General features: G+C 40.1%; 1 protein-coding gene across 2 annotated transcripts; it reads left to right on the top strand.

Annotated features, from left to right (window-relative positions):
- Nucleotides 1-269: 269 nt before the first annotated feature.
- slc35a3a (solute carrier family 35 member A3a) lies at nucleotides 270-10395 on the top strand. 2 transcript variants are annotated; one of them, XM_042483974.1, is made up of 8 exons: nucleotides 270-647; nucleotides 795-1004; nucleotides 2576-2730; nucleotides 2900-3022; nucleotides 6955-7150; nucleotides 8236-8354; nucleotides 8522-8655; nucleotides 8756-10395. In XM_042483974.1, exons 2-8 carry the CDS (start codon nucleotides 815-817, stop codon nucleotides 8844-8846), a joined length of 1008 nt encoding a protein of 335 aa, XP_042339908.1. In that variant the 5' UTR covers nucleotides 270-647; nucleotides 795-814; the 3' UTR covers nucleotides 8847-10395. The 2 variants fall into 2 exon arrangements, with proteins under 2 accessions (XP_042339908.1, XP_042339909.1); XM_042483975.1 differs by having other exon boundaries at nucleotides 6976-7150.
- Nucleotides 10396-16656: the final 6261 nt, after the last annotated feature.

Consider the following 16656-nt stretch of genomic DNA (forward strand, 5'->3'; position numbering starts at 1 on the left):
TTGTTTGTCTGACATATTTGCACATATTTTTATTAAATAAAGCTGTGTAAAAAAAATGTCAGCATATAAGGCTAAAAAAGTAACTAATTACTCCCCAACACATATTCCTTTGTACTTGTAATTTCGGGAAATGAGGTACCTTCAAATCACCACTTCGTGGAGATAAACACTGGTGTCGCAGTGCGCTGCAGCTCCAGTAGGAGGCGCTGGGTCGCACAGGAAGCTTTAATAAAACCACGAAGAAGAATTCTGTACACACGGAAGTCATCCAGGATCTTGAATGCATGAGATTTGTTCCTCTTGTCGACTTTCTCGCTTTAACTCTCTCTTTCCTCTGACGGTTTTTTGGGCCGTGATGTCTCCTAACGATGGGACAGTCGGTGTGCAAACTCCGAGCAGATAACGTGCAGTTATCAGTCGGTTTCCAGTGCGGGCCAGTGGACGCCAGGAGCTGAGGAGCAGAGGAGCTGAGGAGCTGAGGAGCAGAGGAGCTGCTGTTTTGACAGCTGCTTGAGCCTCCAAGTACCTGGACTGTGTTCCTGACAGAAAGCTGCTCACACCCGAGGATTTAACCCCCAAAAAGGAGGGCAGTTTATGAAGTGAGGAAGATCTGCGGCGGTGAATATACTTTAAAGCGCCTCTGAAAGGTGAGAGCCACTTCTCTAAAAAAAACACTCATTTTGTGTCTAAAAGTCTTCTTCAGGCCTTATTGGTGTTCACTTTTCACCTCCAAATACTTCAAACTGCTTGTGTTGTATATTTGCACTGTTGTTTTCCGTTTTTCCCGTGTTTAGCTCCACACCGAGCAGTGGTCATGGCCTCTCCCCGGCTGAAGTACCTCTCTCTGGGCGTGCTGGTGTTCCAGACCACCTCCCTGGTGCTCACCATGCGGTACTCCCGCACCCTGCAGGCCGAGGGCCCGCGGTACCTGGCCTCCTCAGCTGTGGTGGTGGCCGAGGTCATGAAGATCATCACCTGCGTGCTGCTCGTCTTCAAGGAGCACAGTGAGTGCACCTCAACACAATTCATATCACAATGATCATCAGTAGAAAATAATGCCTTCAGACCAGGATACTCAACCTGCTTGGTAGGGGTCGACCGATATTGTTTTTTCAGGGCCGATACTGATTATTAGTAGTCAGTGAGACTGATAATTACCAATTTTTGGAACCGATACGCATTTACAATAAAATGAAAATCTTTATTTCAAAATTTAGAATTGGGATTATGAGAAACTCCAACACAAAGCTTGTTTAAATGCCTTTTAATTAAAACTGAAATGGTCAATATCATATACAGCAAGTTCCTAGCAACTTTTTTTAATAAAATCATGTGAAAATTAGATGAAATTTTAAAACAAACAAACATTTAAATAATTTTATGGGTGCTCATTAAAATAAAATGATGATACAGGTATAAAATTACAAATATTGACCCCAATAATCGGCCAGGTCGATAATCTGTCGACCCCTGGTGCTTTGCTTGGGGACCATTTTTACAAAATGACAGGAGACCAGGGGCCAGTTGCAGCAGCCGCATATGTGTTTATACGATTTTAGGCTGTTTCAAGGATTTTAGGACATTAGCAGCTTAGCTGGGAGATCAGGGGTGTGGGTGATCCTCCTCTTTTTTGACAAATGAGCTCTATTTTGGGGCACCCATTAACTCACCTGGTAGAGTGGGCACCCCACGTACAGAGGCTGTGTCCTCACTGCAGCGGTCGCGGGTTTGATTCCAGCCTGTGACCCTTTTCTCCATGTTGTCCCCTCTCTCTTTCCCCCTTTTATATGTCATCTGTCCTGTCTTAAAAAGGCAAAAAGCCACCAAAATAATCTTAAAAAAGAGCTCTATTTTGATGCTGTTTACACTATACTATAGCATATAATATATACTAAAATTATTCATTCTGTTATGTTTTTTAATAACAATTTCAATTTTTTTCTTTCGTGTAACTCTTTAAGGACTATGGAGCCACTCGCTCCTTAAAATGCGGTTTAGATGTAACTCACACTTGTCCTTGCTCCCTTTGCTTAAACTCCTCCACTTCTATGCCAAAACACTGACAGGAAATTTCACAATTTCACGTCAACAAAAAAAGACACTAAAAAAAGAGTTACGTTCAGAAAAAAAGTCAGAATATTGTTACTTTTAAAAAAAAAAAAGATCTCTTTATTGTTTTTGAGTGGAACTTTTTTTTCAGTGCCAATGTTTCCTTTTTCAAAGCCACATTTTATTGTGGATGCAAAAATGTACTTATCCTTAAAACCTGGAAGCCCCTCAGATCTGTATGCTGGACTGATATAACAACAACAGTTACAGATTAAAGCAGAAAACCTGCCTCTTGGAGAAAAAAAATGCCAGAGCCATCAAACTGTCCTCACTTCAGAAAATACTTTTTTTCTTCACCACCAAACTGCTGCAACTGCAACCATATAAAATCAACAAAGTGAGAACTTTTCTAAAACGGCACTGCTCTGTCGTCTTTGCTTCAGTGTGAACGTGCAGACAAAGATGAAGACCACAAATTGAATTTATACATGCCCGGTAATCTAACCAGTTTGATGTCATTCCTTAGGTTACAGCATGCGAGCTCTGAACAGCGTTCTGCGTCAGGAAATCGCCAACAAACCACTAGAAACGCTGAAGCTGGCGATTCCCTCTGGGATCTACACACTGCAGAACAACCTGCTGTACGTCGCCTTGTCCAACCTGGATGCAGCCACCTACCAGGTACAGCAGAGGGCAGGTTGGGTCAGCGGAGACGCGTGAATCTGAACTGGCTCGCCGCATGACTCAGTGCGACATGCACGGGACCCGATGTGTCTTTCTGAGACATTTAGCAATTAGCACATCCTCGTTCATGGATTATTTACAGCTTTTCCCACTTTGTCTCCATCAGGTGACGTACCAGCTGAAGATCTTGACCACAGCTCTGTTCTCTGTGTCCATGCTGGGCCGCAGACTGGGAGTCTACCAGTGGCTCTCGCTGCTGATTCTTATGGCTGGAGTGGCTCTCGTGCAGGTTCAGTACAGCTTCTTCACCACTTCAGTACAAATCACATTATTTCACCGTCTTTAGAAACAACCCACAGAACATCCTCTGTGTAGTTCTTCTTTATGGAAAAATAATAATAAGCACATAAAAACACCTGGTGTATGGAAGCCCATAGGGGACTTAAATAAAATGAAAAAGTGAACTTGAAAATAAAAATTTAATTCCACAATGGCATTATAATTTCCCACATATGTAGGAGTTGAGTAAAAATTTAGATGAATTTGAGTTTTCACAAACTGGTATGTTCATTTTTATTACTATATTAAAATGAAAATGGAAAAGCCATTGACTTTTCATTCTTAAAGTTGCACCCTGCTGTACAGAGGACAGTTTTTTTAAAATGTTAATTCAAGTTTGAAAATTAAAATGCAGTTGAATATGATTTTCAAACACTTAATAACTTGCTTGACAATGTGTAATATTCAAATGCAGTAAGCAAAAATGTGCCTCACTTTAGTGCATTTATATTTACGTGTCAGCATGAAAATGAAATTAAAACCTGTTAGCTCTTTCATCAAGGGGGGTCTTCAGTTAGGACGTCACGTCTAAAAATAAAAGGTTAATTACTGTTTTCATTTTTAAATGGTTGGAGAAATGCATTTTAATTTATATTTGTGACTTGAATAATTCTCGCATAAATGAAAATTAGGCTACATTTTTAAAATTTGATTTAATGTTTCAATATTGTCCACTATACAGTAGGTACAACTTTGAAACCTAAATGTTTAAAAAAAAAAAAAAAACTGCTTTTCCATTTTCATTTTGCTTAAATTTGCTCATATGTGCACACAAACTTGCAAATTGAATAACTGCATTTTTGTTTTAATTTTTGGTTCAAACAGGGAAATTATAATGCTATCTTGAAACTACATTTTCATTTTCAAGTTTGCATTATCATTTTAATAAAGTTCTTTACAGGCTTCTATACTGGCTGTTCTTATGAGCGACATGCTAAGAACATTTTGCTGGGACTGTTTAGATTTATACATTATGTAAAAGAACTACGACTTTACCTTCAATGTATGCAATCTTTATTCCGTCCTGTCCAAGATCATTTAACGTTCCCTATTTCAGTGGTTCCCAACTGGTCCAGATTTCTCCTTAGTCATTAGTTCAAGGTCCACACAGTAGTTAAATTACCACATATTCCATTTAATTTTTTACTAAATGTAAACAACAAATTGGCTTAGCACTCAGAGAAATAAAACATGTTGCAAGAATAAACGAAAAAAGGCGCTTCAAAATAAAAGCTCTGTGTTGTAAATTCACTTTACTTCCACATAAAGTGTTTATTTTCTTTATTATTTATTTATATTTACAATTTTGACATGTTCACGAGTCACAAGCCGCAACCTGCCAGTTGGGAACCGCTGCTGTGATTTCAGCCTCTGGAAGATGCTGCAGCTTGTATATAACGTGTTGGGTTTGGATCTGTTGTTTGAAGTGAGCATCACGTTGTCAGATATCACTGTGGGCTCTGATAGTTGCCATGAGCACTTTTCATTATTTTTGTAGACTTCCTCGTAAACTTTGGACTCGCCACCAGTTAAGCAGGTTTCAGCGTGCGACCTGATCTCACCACACGTAGATTTTGTGAGAAAACTCTTGCTTCTTTTCCCACTTTGCACCTAGATTTCTCTTTCAACTCAGTACAGAATAAAACTTACGAAAATTTGCCTCTAAATCTAAAAAGAAATGGGATGTGGCCAATTCTGTAGGTGTCTCTGTTTTTTTTTTTTTTTTTTTTTTATTAAGCATTGACTCAGCTTTATATTGGGAGTGTGCCTGTTTTTTCTTTTAACCAATTATGTAATCTGTAATTTATTTTAGCTGGCTAGATAAAAAAAGAAAATCTTAGTGGGAGTTATACAAAGGTTAGATAAATAAAACAAAAATAATGAGGCCTGAACCGGAGCATGAGATAAATATTGGCTACCAGTGGTGCTGATGAATGATGAAGTGTCAGAACAGGAAGGACTGTTGTGATATCACCTCCTCCTCCTTTCTGGCAAAACAAAGAAAATGCCCGTCAGTTGGTATTGCACCGGATTTGATCTTAATGCTGGCTGAGCGCTCAGACAGAAGCACAATGTAGGAGGAGGACATGAAGTTACACCTCCATAAATCTACAGGCTCAGACAGGTAGACACATTTACTCCCAAACTGTGCCGGGATATAACTGCGGTTTATCCCCGACACGTCCCGAAGGCTCAAATAACAGATCATCACATCGCATATGATATTAACACGCAGTCTGTTTGCAAACAGTATCGCCTACAAACAAGTAAACAGGCGAAAAAAGGCAGGACTTCTCATTTTCTCTGTTCATTTTCAAGGTTTATGCTGATCGTTCTCACTCAGCAGGGTTTGTTTTGGTAAAGGAGGCATATCAGAGGCAGGCAAACAGCATCTTGTTCCAAAAATTGTCAACTCATTGAAATGATCTTTACCGAAGAATGACTCCGACTTGTTTTGATATTTTGTGGTTTTATGCAAAGAGAAAGTGTAGAAGCTACAATGCTTTTCTTACTTTGCACAACCAGATATCATCTTTTTTTTTCTTTTTTTTTTTTTGCATTAACACTCATTTTCCTGCTTACTGCAGCACATAACGCAGGAACTCACACTCTGCAGCATTTTTACAACTTGGCAAAACTGTGAAGATGCTTTTCTGTGAATTTCAGGCACCAGCATCCTGGATTCAGAGTGTAATTGTTACACATTATGAAGAGTTACAGCCTGGAAGTTTTGTTGGGATATGGTTATTTATTCATTTGATACAAATGTTTATGAAGGGAACTGCTTTTTGTTAGTGCCCATAAGTTCTGTTTTACATCCTCTTATATTCTTCCACTGGTTGTATATATAGTGGGGAAATATGCTTATTCACCACTAATATCCAGAACTAAATAAGACAACTGACACTAAATTTATATCTTGCCCTTAAATATTAAGCTACAGCGTTCAAAAAGTAAGCTTAGCTTAGCAGAAAGACTGGAAGAGGAAACAGTCAGGAGAGTCAACAACAATACATTTTATCTTTATTCCCATTTTATTAAACACTTTATTGTTCCTGAATATTCATATTATTTCTCAACTTTTTTTTTTATCACTGTAAGCTCAAATATTTAACCTCAAAACCAACAGATTTAATATTTTAATTTAAAAAGAAAACTGAATCCCTCCGCCGGTCACAGTGAAGGCCGAGGCCGTTATGTTAACGTCTGTACGTACGTCTGTATGTCCCATTTTCGTGAACACGATATCTCAGGAACACCTTTAGGGAATTTCCTTAAATTTGGCACAAATTTCCACTTGGACTCAAGGATGAAATTATTAGATTTTTTGGTCAAAGGTCACTGCGACCTCACAAAACATGTTTTTGACCAACAACTCAAGAATGAATGCATTTATCATGACAAAATATCCCACAAATATCTAACGGAGTAGTGACATTTTTTATCATCATTATGTTGTCTGGCCATTATTTAACATCATAACTCGATTCTGACATTTGATCAGAATTGGTGCCACTGAACTTCGATGTCCGCCTTGAAACTGCGCTGTTTGTTTGTTTGCTCTGTGCTGCCGGGTTGAAGAAGTGTGTAAAACATCAACCTTTTAGAATTTGTATCTTCTTGGCAGCAGCATCCACATTTGAAGCACTGTCAGCTGACATGGTTTCAAACTGCAACTTGACTGGTCCGTGGAGGCATACAACCGCAAACCTGGAGCGATTTTGGGATGATTTTTGCCGTTTGTCTTTTGATAAAAACTCATTTGCTGAGAAAAAGATCTAAAAGCTTATAAATGGGCCTCTTTTTGTCAAACTAAAGTTTCTGACGTCAAGAATGATCTTCAAGCTAGAGATAACAATTATTTAGATATTTAAAATCCAGGTGTTTCTCCTGTGTTTGCAGTGGCCCTCTGAGTCTGCAGCGGCCCCAGAGAAGGAGGCCCTCTCTGCAGGCTCCCAGTTTGTGGGTGTGGCAGCAGTTCTGGTGGCGTGCTGCTCCAGTGGGTTTGCTGGTGTCTACTTTGAGAAGATCCTGAAGGAGAGCAAACAGAGCGTCTGGGTCCGTAACATCCAGCTAGGTCAGTTTTCATCGATCAGTCGAATAAATCGACTCTCCTGTCAGTCACAGAAAACACGCTGTTCTTATATGAAATGTGAGTTTATAACATTTAATCGATGCCTGCCTTTCAGCCGAGGAACAAAATTGTGGATGTTGTTGAAAACAGATTGAAAAAAACCCACTAACTCTGCGTTTCTGAAGCGCGCTTGTGTGTGTGCACAGCTTCCTTTCTTACCTGCAGAGAGAGCCAGCTGGGTTTTTTACCTCCGTTATGTTTCTTGTTAAGATGAATGCTCCTGTCTAGTTTATTTTTACCCTGGAGCGTGTGAGGCATGTGTTAAGTCTCCTGCGGTTCCTGGTGTGAGCTTGGAGCTTTTTCACCTGCATTAAAAGTTGGAGCTGAGATCTGCATTGGGAGCAGCGAAGGAAATGCTGTTTACTTTGTTGTTGTTAGTAGTAGTTTAAAAAGTTAATAAAATTTAAAATGACGGAAAATTAGGAATTTGTGTCCTTATGAATAGTTGACTTAATTTCGTAATCTAATCATTAGAATAAAAATAAAGAAAAAATAAGGAGAAACATAATCAAAAATGAAAATGTCTGTTAGTTGCAGTCTTTTTAGAAAAGTAGGGATGAAAATGCAATGTAGCTGTTGAAATGAAAGAAAAAAACTTATTTGAATAAAGAAACCAGTATACAGCAGTGGAGGCAGAGACCCTGTCATTCCTATCTCAGTGGTGCAAGAAGCCAAAAAAATTTGATTTCCACAGTATGAAATTACCTGGATCTTCTGCGTATCGGGGCCCATAGAGTGAGCGTGCTGGCATTTTTAGCGGGGAATAAATACATTGATGGATGCGGCCCCTTATGGAGGGACTCATCTTCACCCCAGTTTCCACCACCCTGGAAGAATTTGCATCATGTATTTTAATTATACGCAAACTCAAGTCTAAAATTTGCTTTGCTTTCCGTCTGAATGCACATTAGTCTTGGAACCATCTGAAATTTCTTTCTTCATTTGAATTTTAAATGTAATTTTATTTTGATCAGACTTCAGGATAAAATCTTTAGACAAATCTTCAGCTCTGATGTGTGTGTTTCCAGGGATGTTCGGCTTTGTGTTTGGCCTTTTTGGGATGCTGGCGTACGACGGAGAGAGGGTGAGGGAGTCAGGAATGTTCCAGGGATACAACACAGTCACCTGGACCGTCGTAGCGCTGCAGGTAACGCTCACTCCGCTGCCAGTGATTCAATAATCCCCACCTAACTGTCAAATATAATATCTATCCTCTGGGGTAACAGCCTCTTTATTTCATGGGTCAGACTCCCTGTCGGCCCGTTCAGGTCATGCCTTTGTCCATCTGTGTCTGTGTGTTTGTTGTTTCTTCAGGCGCTGGGTGGTCTGGTCATAGCAGCGGTCATCAAGTATGCAGACAACATCCTCAAGGGCTTTGCTACATCGCTCTCCATCATCCTGTCAACTCTGATATCGTACTTCTGGCTGCAGGACTTCGACCCCACTAGGTAGAGGAAACAGTCACTACCTCTCGCTGTGTCTCTCCTCTGTATTTTTCTCATAATCACAATTTCTCGAGGTGACGCTGTTGTCTGCTGTCGTCCGCAGCGTGTTCTTCCTGGGGGCAATTTTGGTCATCACAGCCACTTTTCTCTACGGCTACGAAGGCAAGCCATCCCCCAATCCCAGCAGGGCGTAGGACACTCACGGCTGACACTGCAGCAGCAGTAGGAGGTCCTGTTGAAGCGTCAAGTTAAAAGGAGGACAGAGAGCTGCAGGAAAAAGAAGGGGAAAGGTCTTTATCATATATTGTGATCACAAAACGGAAGAGGAAGAGAGGAGGTAAGCAGGTTGGGAACAGGAAGAGTGGAAAAACATTAGAAAAAATAAAAAGCAAGCACAATGCTGTGATGGTGTCTCACATACCAAAAGTGCCTCCGCTGAGAAGGGTAACAAATGAGAAACAAGAACTGTGGCAAAACAGGATTGTTTGTTTTTCCTTTGTTCATGTAATTACCGTTATAGAGATAAGCCTGGACGCCGCACCTCTGGATCTGGAGAGGTATTCTCGACGGGACCGAATGATTGTGTCAATAAGAGCCTGTTTGACTGCCACTCACTGTAACTGCCACATCCGTCACACCTACACGATACAGGATTACAGAGGCAGACAGTTTAAAAATCCCCTTCAGACTCACATTTTTTCGACATAGTGTGACTTAAGCCCACATTGTTGGGTTATTCGCCTCAGAGTTGCAGTATTTAAGACTCTGACAGTCTTTCTTGCCCCCTTTTAGCTCTGAAAGCACATTTTTCCCCTTAAATGAGCCCCTACAGCCACTGTTTACTCTGAAGCTGAGTATATTTCTGCAAACTCTAACAGTGAAATGGTTTAGGATGCCTGGAAGGCACAATTCGGGGCATAAAACAACGAAATGCACCAAAAGCCTTTAGACTTTGGTAGCTGCAGTGACCGTAACTCGTATTGTTTCCTAAATTATGGCTCCCTTGTAATGGTTTTGTTCAGCTATTTTTGGAAACCGTTTTTGTTGCCAGGCAACATATAGTCACTGGGACGTCTTTGATAGCATATACAGTGACAGAGTTACTGTATGACTCGTCTGTGTGTGTCTGGTGGAGTTTCATGTTTTACAGTAATGTGGGTGTATGAATAAAACGCTGCAGGAATACATTAATCGGGCACTTGAGAAATGCCGCTGAAGGCAGCAGTAATTATTATTTGGAGATATTGATTTTCAAAGTTAAAGAACAGTTTGATCGTGTGGTGAAGATTATTTTGTACAACTTGAAATTATGTTAACCTCTGGGCGTAAATAACGGCACCGTTTAAATTGTAATCTATGAATCGAAATGAATTGTCTGTTTAACTTATTCATTCATCAATCAGGCATTTACACGACTTTTCAAAAGCCACTGATTATAAACATCCTTGTGTCCTGTGCTCGTGTAAAAATTGATTCTGTTGATTTCGTGGCAAAGTAATCGAAAATGGCTGAATGTGGCCCAGCGTAGTCTGAACTGACTGAATTATTACATCAGACATCCATGAGGCGCTATTTACATACAGTAGAAAGTAATCTTGGACTGTGCTATTTGACTGGTGTTTTTTCTTCTGAAATGACTTTTTTTTCCTTTGTTTCCTTGGGATGAAGCGGGTATAATTAATAATTTTATTATTTTAATTTCAAATATGTGAATCTTTTATAAAAGACAAATGTTTCCTTTAACTTTTCTCAATTTGTTTCATTCATTGTGTATCTCCTCCCGGATCCTTTCTACACTAAAATACACACAGTTATCTCTTGAACTGCTAAGTCTTAAGACTGGCTTTAGACGCTGTGAAGCACTGCAGTATCTTCCCATAGACGACAAAGGCAGCCACCCAAAGCGCCACCCACAGGGGCCAAAAATGCTGTCTGTACGTATCTGCGTGTATTACGAATCGCATACTTTTTTGAGAGCTCTGCTGCTGTTACTTTGCAGTGTATATAGTTTTAACGTCTAAGTTATAACTGCATACAGTGTGGATTCAAACATTTTATATACATAACAGTAAAATGAGCCTGGATAGGCATTTGGTTATCGTTATTATTTTCTCTTTTTTGTCACTGTTGAACATGATTATTTTGTTCACTTAAACAGTTGACTCGTCATCAGACACTTGAATGCACCGTCATCAGCTGTCAGTCAGCTGTCATCTGTGAGCGGTTCAGTCAATGTGACGCGTCTTCGCTATCCAGAGGACTGCGGGTCAGAACATGCAGAAAACCATGCTTGCCTGCATACTGCAAAATCTGACAGGAAGTAGTAGAACATCCTGGTATTTTTGACATACTGCATCTGGCATACTAGGTATTGGGACATGCTAAACCTTTTATGTCATACTATATGGCATGGTATTGTGTGTATTGGAACGCACAGCATGTCGCCCTAGATTTTGCAGTTTGTCCCACACTGTTGGCACTGTTCGGTCAATTTAACATGTTGAATTAGTGTCACAGATGGTGGAGCCCATTGGTGAATGAAATCACTCTGATTGCCAGCTCAGCTCTGCACAAGAAGAGAAATGGAAGTGACGTAAGCAAACAAAATTTCCACTGGAAAAAAAAATTGTAAGCAATTCTGAGCAGCTTTCCTGGGAGCCTGCCTGATGTGTCAGTTTTCCCGTGTCCCATTTTGAATGACGAATATAGTCTACCACTGTCTGCTAGTATGGAGACTTATTTCCTCTCACGAGGGTGCAGAACATGCGTGCTAGTTGGCCGTCGGTTGTTGTCCTGGCAGTATGTTCACATGCAAGTTTTTGACTTAGACACAGGTGACGTAAAGAGAAACAACAGGTGGCCTTCATAATTTTTTTTTTATATCAGTTTGTTGTAATGTAAAATTTGAAATGCAAAAGCCATCAGCTCACTGTACAAAAAAATAACAAGACTAAATTTGCAAAATCAAAACACATACTGTATCCCCTTATTGTTTTTGCCACGGGCATCAAATGTGCGAGGTCCATCACTGTGTGGATCATTCTTAACAGTTTGTCATGAAGTCGTCTCAGCAGCCTGTCATTCTTTTTAACACAATTTCCCCCCCTGCTGTCTGATTCTAGATTAACTTTTGCACAATTACGAGTCTACCTTGTCTAATTTAATACTTGGCATGTTGCATTTGAGGTGCGAACTACACGACATGAATAAATTCACACTTCGATATTTTTGGCATTTGTTTTAATGAGTTTAAAAACACTGCATGCAAAAGCCAGACAGTCTGAGAGAAAGGACTGTAACACGGCAGAGTTTCATGTCCTTCGTAGTATAACACTGTAAAACACTCATTAACCAGCCAGTTTATACCAATAACTGCATTAGACTCCAGTCGATCAAGAACAACAGAACAAATAGGAACCAAGCTCCTCGTGAAGGGCCGTGCACACCGCTCTTCCTCCAGTCCTCAGGCACATCTGTTACTGTAAAAGACACTTGAGGCCCTGATACACACAGACAGCAGACTGTGTGACCTCGTGGTCAAGTATAAATGTATTTTCGCTAACACTTCATTTTAATTGGGGCAACGTGTGAAAAAAAGTTTCCGCTTTCTTTGCCCCTAGAAAAGCCTCAATCCTCTGATAATCACAGACCAGTAAAGATCGCCTCCAGTTAAAAGTGCTGCTCTAGATGTTTCCCTTGATTGTCACAAACTGCTCCTGTGTCATGGCTACAATGTGCATGCTGTTAAACTATCCAGTGTCAGCGCCTCTATGTGATGCTTCAGGGCGTGCAACACAGGCAGAGACACTTCTTGGGGTCGTTTCAGATGAGGTGTGTATGTGTGTGTGTGAAGGCTCGTTCGGTTTGCACCAGGAGTAATGAGCAGCAGCATGGGTAAGATAACATGGTTACATCCTCCGTCTCTCTCTTCATCTCTGTCTCATCTGGACCAGCTCAGCACTTCAGCATGTGCCGTTTCACCGGCCCACTGTGTGCTGAGTGTGTGTGAACAGAAATACAACGTACAGACCTGCCTGAACACAATATGTAACATCTTCAGATTCAGCATGATTTGAAATATACTGTATATGAATTTTCATAAAAACACATTATAAAAAAGAGCATAATGGCACAAGAAACATGTCTGTGTAAAACCAAATACTGCACCAATCTTTAAAGAGTCACTTCACCAAAATTGCAAAAAGAAAAGACACCCCACTGTTTTTTCTTTTAAAAACTTCTGTCAGTATTTAGCCATGCAGAGAGTTTCGATTTTATTTTTGCATGTTTTTAAACATCTGTCACTGAGATTTCAGCCTCCTCCTGATACAGTGGAGGTGAAATGGAGAGCCCCCTGTGATCACAGCTTTGACAGTGAATCAATATCAACATGTTGCTCCAGAAAGTTTCCGCTGTAAATACTTCCTATGAAAGCTTTTGATAATAAAGTCTGTGGATTATCCAGAGTAGCAGGGACAGTGTAGTGTTTTTAAGGACATATTGCTGTTGAATCTTTAGCCAGCAGTGCGGCTATAGGGATGGCAACATTTGGACAGTCGGTCCACCACTTTGATTCTGACTGAAATCTCAACAACTACAGGATGAACTGCAACAAAATTTTGTAAATATATTATTGGTTCCTCAGACGATTCATCCTAATCACATGGTAATTATTCGACTTTTCCACAAGCTCCAACATAAAGTTGACGTTTTGTTTTAAACTATTCAGACGACTATGGGTGGTCAGGTATTCGAGGAGCCCAAAGGATGAATTGTAATAATTTTGGTGATTAACCAACTTTTGTACTAACACTATGTCCAAATTTTAATTTGTCTAATACTTTCGTTTATGATCCGGAAAAAAAAAAATCCCATCCAGGCCCCCAAAGTGCCAGGCTTTGACACCAATTTTCTTAGTAGCTGAACAGTAGAAAAACACAGCCGCTTGATGTCCTGTGACCCAAAAATGCTTTTTTCCAATGACCTACATTGTGAAAAAGATGTCTGTAAATCAGTGGATACATTCTTTGAGCATCACAACCCACTCAAAATGACTTGTTTTACTAATGGGATTTGATCTGTTCTGTCTGATAATATTTGGAAAGTCTAGAACAGCTGTATGATTGAATCATTTTGTCCCCATTCAAGTTAGAGCTGTGCTTAACCAGAAGTAGCTGGCTCAGCAGGTGAAGTCTCCAGTGTGCTCGCTCGATGGGCCACACGGAGGCAGTGCCCATTAGGGGTCGACAGATTATCGGGCTGGCCAATAATTGGGGCCAATATTTGGCATTTTGGCAATGATTTGTATCTGTGCTTTATTTATATGATTGTCAATAAAATTAATTTAAAAATGCAAAGAAAGTGTCAGCATGGGAGGAATTTTTACTTTGCAAAACCTCCAAGAGCTTTTCTTTTTGTTCATTTTTTAGTTACATTTTCCCTTGACTTTATAAGAAAAGTTGCTGGGAACTTGCTTTATATAATGTTAAAAGTCCCAGTTTTGATTAATCATTTGACAAAGGCATTTAAACAAAGTTTTGCATTGAAGTTTGGTATCTTCCAAATTCTCAATATTGACAGAAAGATTTTCAGTTTTATTGTAAATGCAGTTCTGTCGGTTCTGTCTCATTGGTATCATTATCTGCCCTGAAAAACCAATATCGGTCGACCCCTAGTGCTGATCATCTGGGTTATTTTATACGCGGCAGCTGAACTTTTTTGGCTCCAAAGTTTAAACCAGCCTTAGATGTGCGATTGTTAGTAGCTACAAAAATACAAAAATAGAGTCCACACTTTAGATGATGCTCCCATGAACATTATTTATTACCTTCACGTGTGACGTTTCTTGGGCTGAAGAAGGGCTTGGGCCTGAAGCATCACACATGGAGGTAATAAATAATGTTCATCTGGAAATCGTCTAGTGTGTAGTCTCTATTTTTGTATTTTTGTTCTCTCCAGCACCTAGTATTTCAAATGCTTTTGGATGTGCATGCTGCTAGACAGTTTTTTTCAAATTCTTAGTAACTAACACGCTAAACTGAGATGATGAACACAGTAAACATAGCATTTTGGGGTCGTTACTATGTTCCCAGGGTCCAGTGTCTCCTGATAAAATCTAACATTGTAAGAGGTCCATAAGGGCCAACTTTAAAGCTCAAATTGCAAAAAAAAATGACGGGATAAGGACATTTCAAACGTGGTTTGACTGGTAAAAATTGGTTCAGCTGCTATGGAGATATCAGTGTCTTAAGTCAAGAAACTGTCTTGCCCACAAATTGTGGTGTGTAGGTTTCTAGGAGGATTACATCAGTAGGCTTTACATCAGTAGGCTTTAAGCTGTATGTGGCTGATGTCAACATGTTGACCCAGGAAAACATATTGAATATTTGACCTTGTGGAAAAACTGAGAAGCTGAGCTGAGAACACAACACCCTTTGAAAGGTCTCCTGAATGAGTCATATATAGAGGATATTGAGCTGGGGAACATAGATATGCCCACTATCATCGCCTAACACAGGTACACATTGTCATTGTGAGCATTTTGGCATTTAATGACACCTTTACATAGCTGCTTACATGGCTGCAGATGTCTAGTCTTCTTTAAATGCAAGGACGCTTAATTCACCTCTATAGTATTAGTTAGGAGGCACATGTCTCACTGACGTATTTCAAAACTCGGACAAATAAAATCCCTAAACTCTGCATGGCTGGATACTGCGAGATAAGTGAGAAGCTGTGTTTTCTTTGTAATTTTGATGACCCGATCCTTTAAATCTAACTGTGTAAATACAGTTTATTACAATCTTTGCTCTTCAACAACAAACACTGACTGGATAAAGACATAGTGTAGCTCTGTTTGTCCTCTCGTAGCCTCTGAAGGCAGACTCATTTTATTACTCGTAAAATAAAATAACCTTTCCACCTCACAAATCTGATTAGATGGTACATGGGAAAGACAATGTTTTCACTGTAGAAGGCTGTCATCAACACAGGCATCACTGGCTTTCAGAAAGGCAGGGAGGGAGAAGCTCTGCAGCTTGGATGAACTGGCCATTTGTGATTGAAAAGAAAAAAAAATCCCGCTGCAGGGCTTCAATTAAGGTTCTTCTTGATACACAATCACGTGCATGTCACCAAATCCAAAAGCTGTGATTTTTACACTCTTAGTGATATGTAAAAAAACATGAAACAAAGTAGCTCTGAGGATGCATGTATGTTGAAAATCTTTCTGTTTTTTAAAATCATCTTTAAAAATGGCCCTTCTTGTGGCATAATGAGGCCCCCGCTTTATGTGTGCGTGTGCGTGCGTGTGTGCGTGTGTGCGTGTGTGTGTGTGTGTGTGTGTGTGAGGCAGTCTGGTGTGACAAAGCAGCAGCAAGCCTGGACCCAACCCTGGGTTTCCCTTATAGAAAACACACATACACACATGCCTGCACGCCACCACTCACATCATCTCTAAAAGTCAACCAGTAACATTTTTTGATATTACAGTTATCTCTGTCAGTAACGAATACTCCCCGCAGCAGTGTTGTGTGACACATAAATCACCTTTCCTTTGTTACACTGCACTTTACTGCACAGTACAGAGCAGGCCAGGATTACGTCGTCATTAAGGCTGAAGAACCTTTTTAAACAGGGTCTGTGTTTTAGGCTTGATCGTTTCTTTCTGGGCCTGAGAAGCTACAGTACAGGTTTACGTTACATCCCAGCACTAATGGCGGATTTTCAGAGTTAGCTTTGCTCAGTTTTGCCGGGCTGCAGTGAAGGCCAACAGCTCAACAGCACCAGAAGGAGAGACCAAACATACTTTCTGGATTGTCAAAGGCAGCGGTGGGGAATTAAGGCAGCTGTCCCCTCAAGATTTTACACGCAAAAGACTCTTGATTTGTGCCGTTGACACAAGTCTCCGCCTGCTTGTGGATCTTCATTTTGTCTCTTTTTTTTTGTTTTTTCATCTAATTATCCTGTTAGCAGAAGTGGCCCACTATGATATGATATAACAGC

Source organism: Plectropomus leopardus, chromosome 3 (assembly GCF_008729295.1).
Source record: "Plectropomus leopardus isolate mb chromosome 3, YSFRI_Pleo_2.0, whole genome shotgun sequence".
NCBI classification, from domain to species: Eukaryota; Metazoa; Chordata; class Actinopteri; order Perciformes; family Serranidae; genus Plectropomus; species Plectropomus leopardus.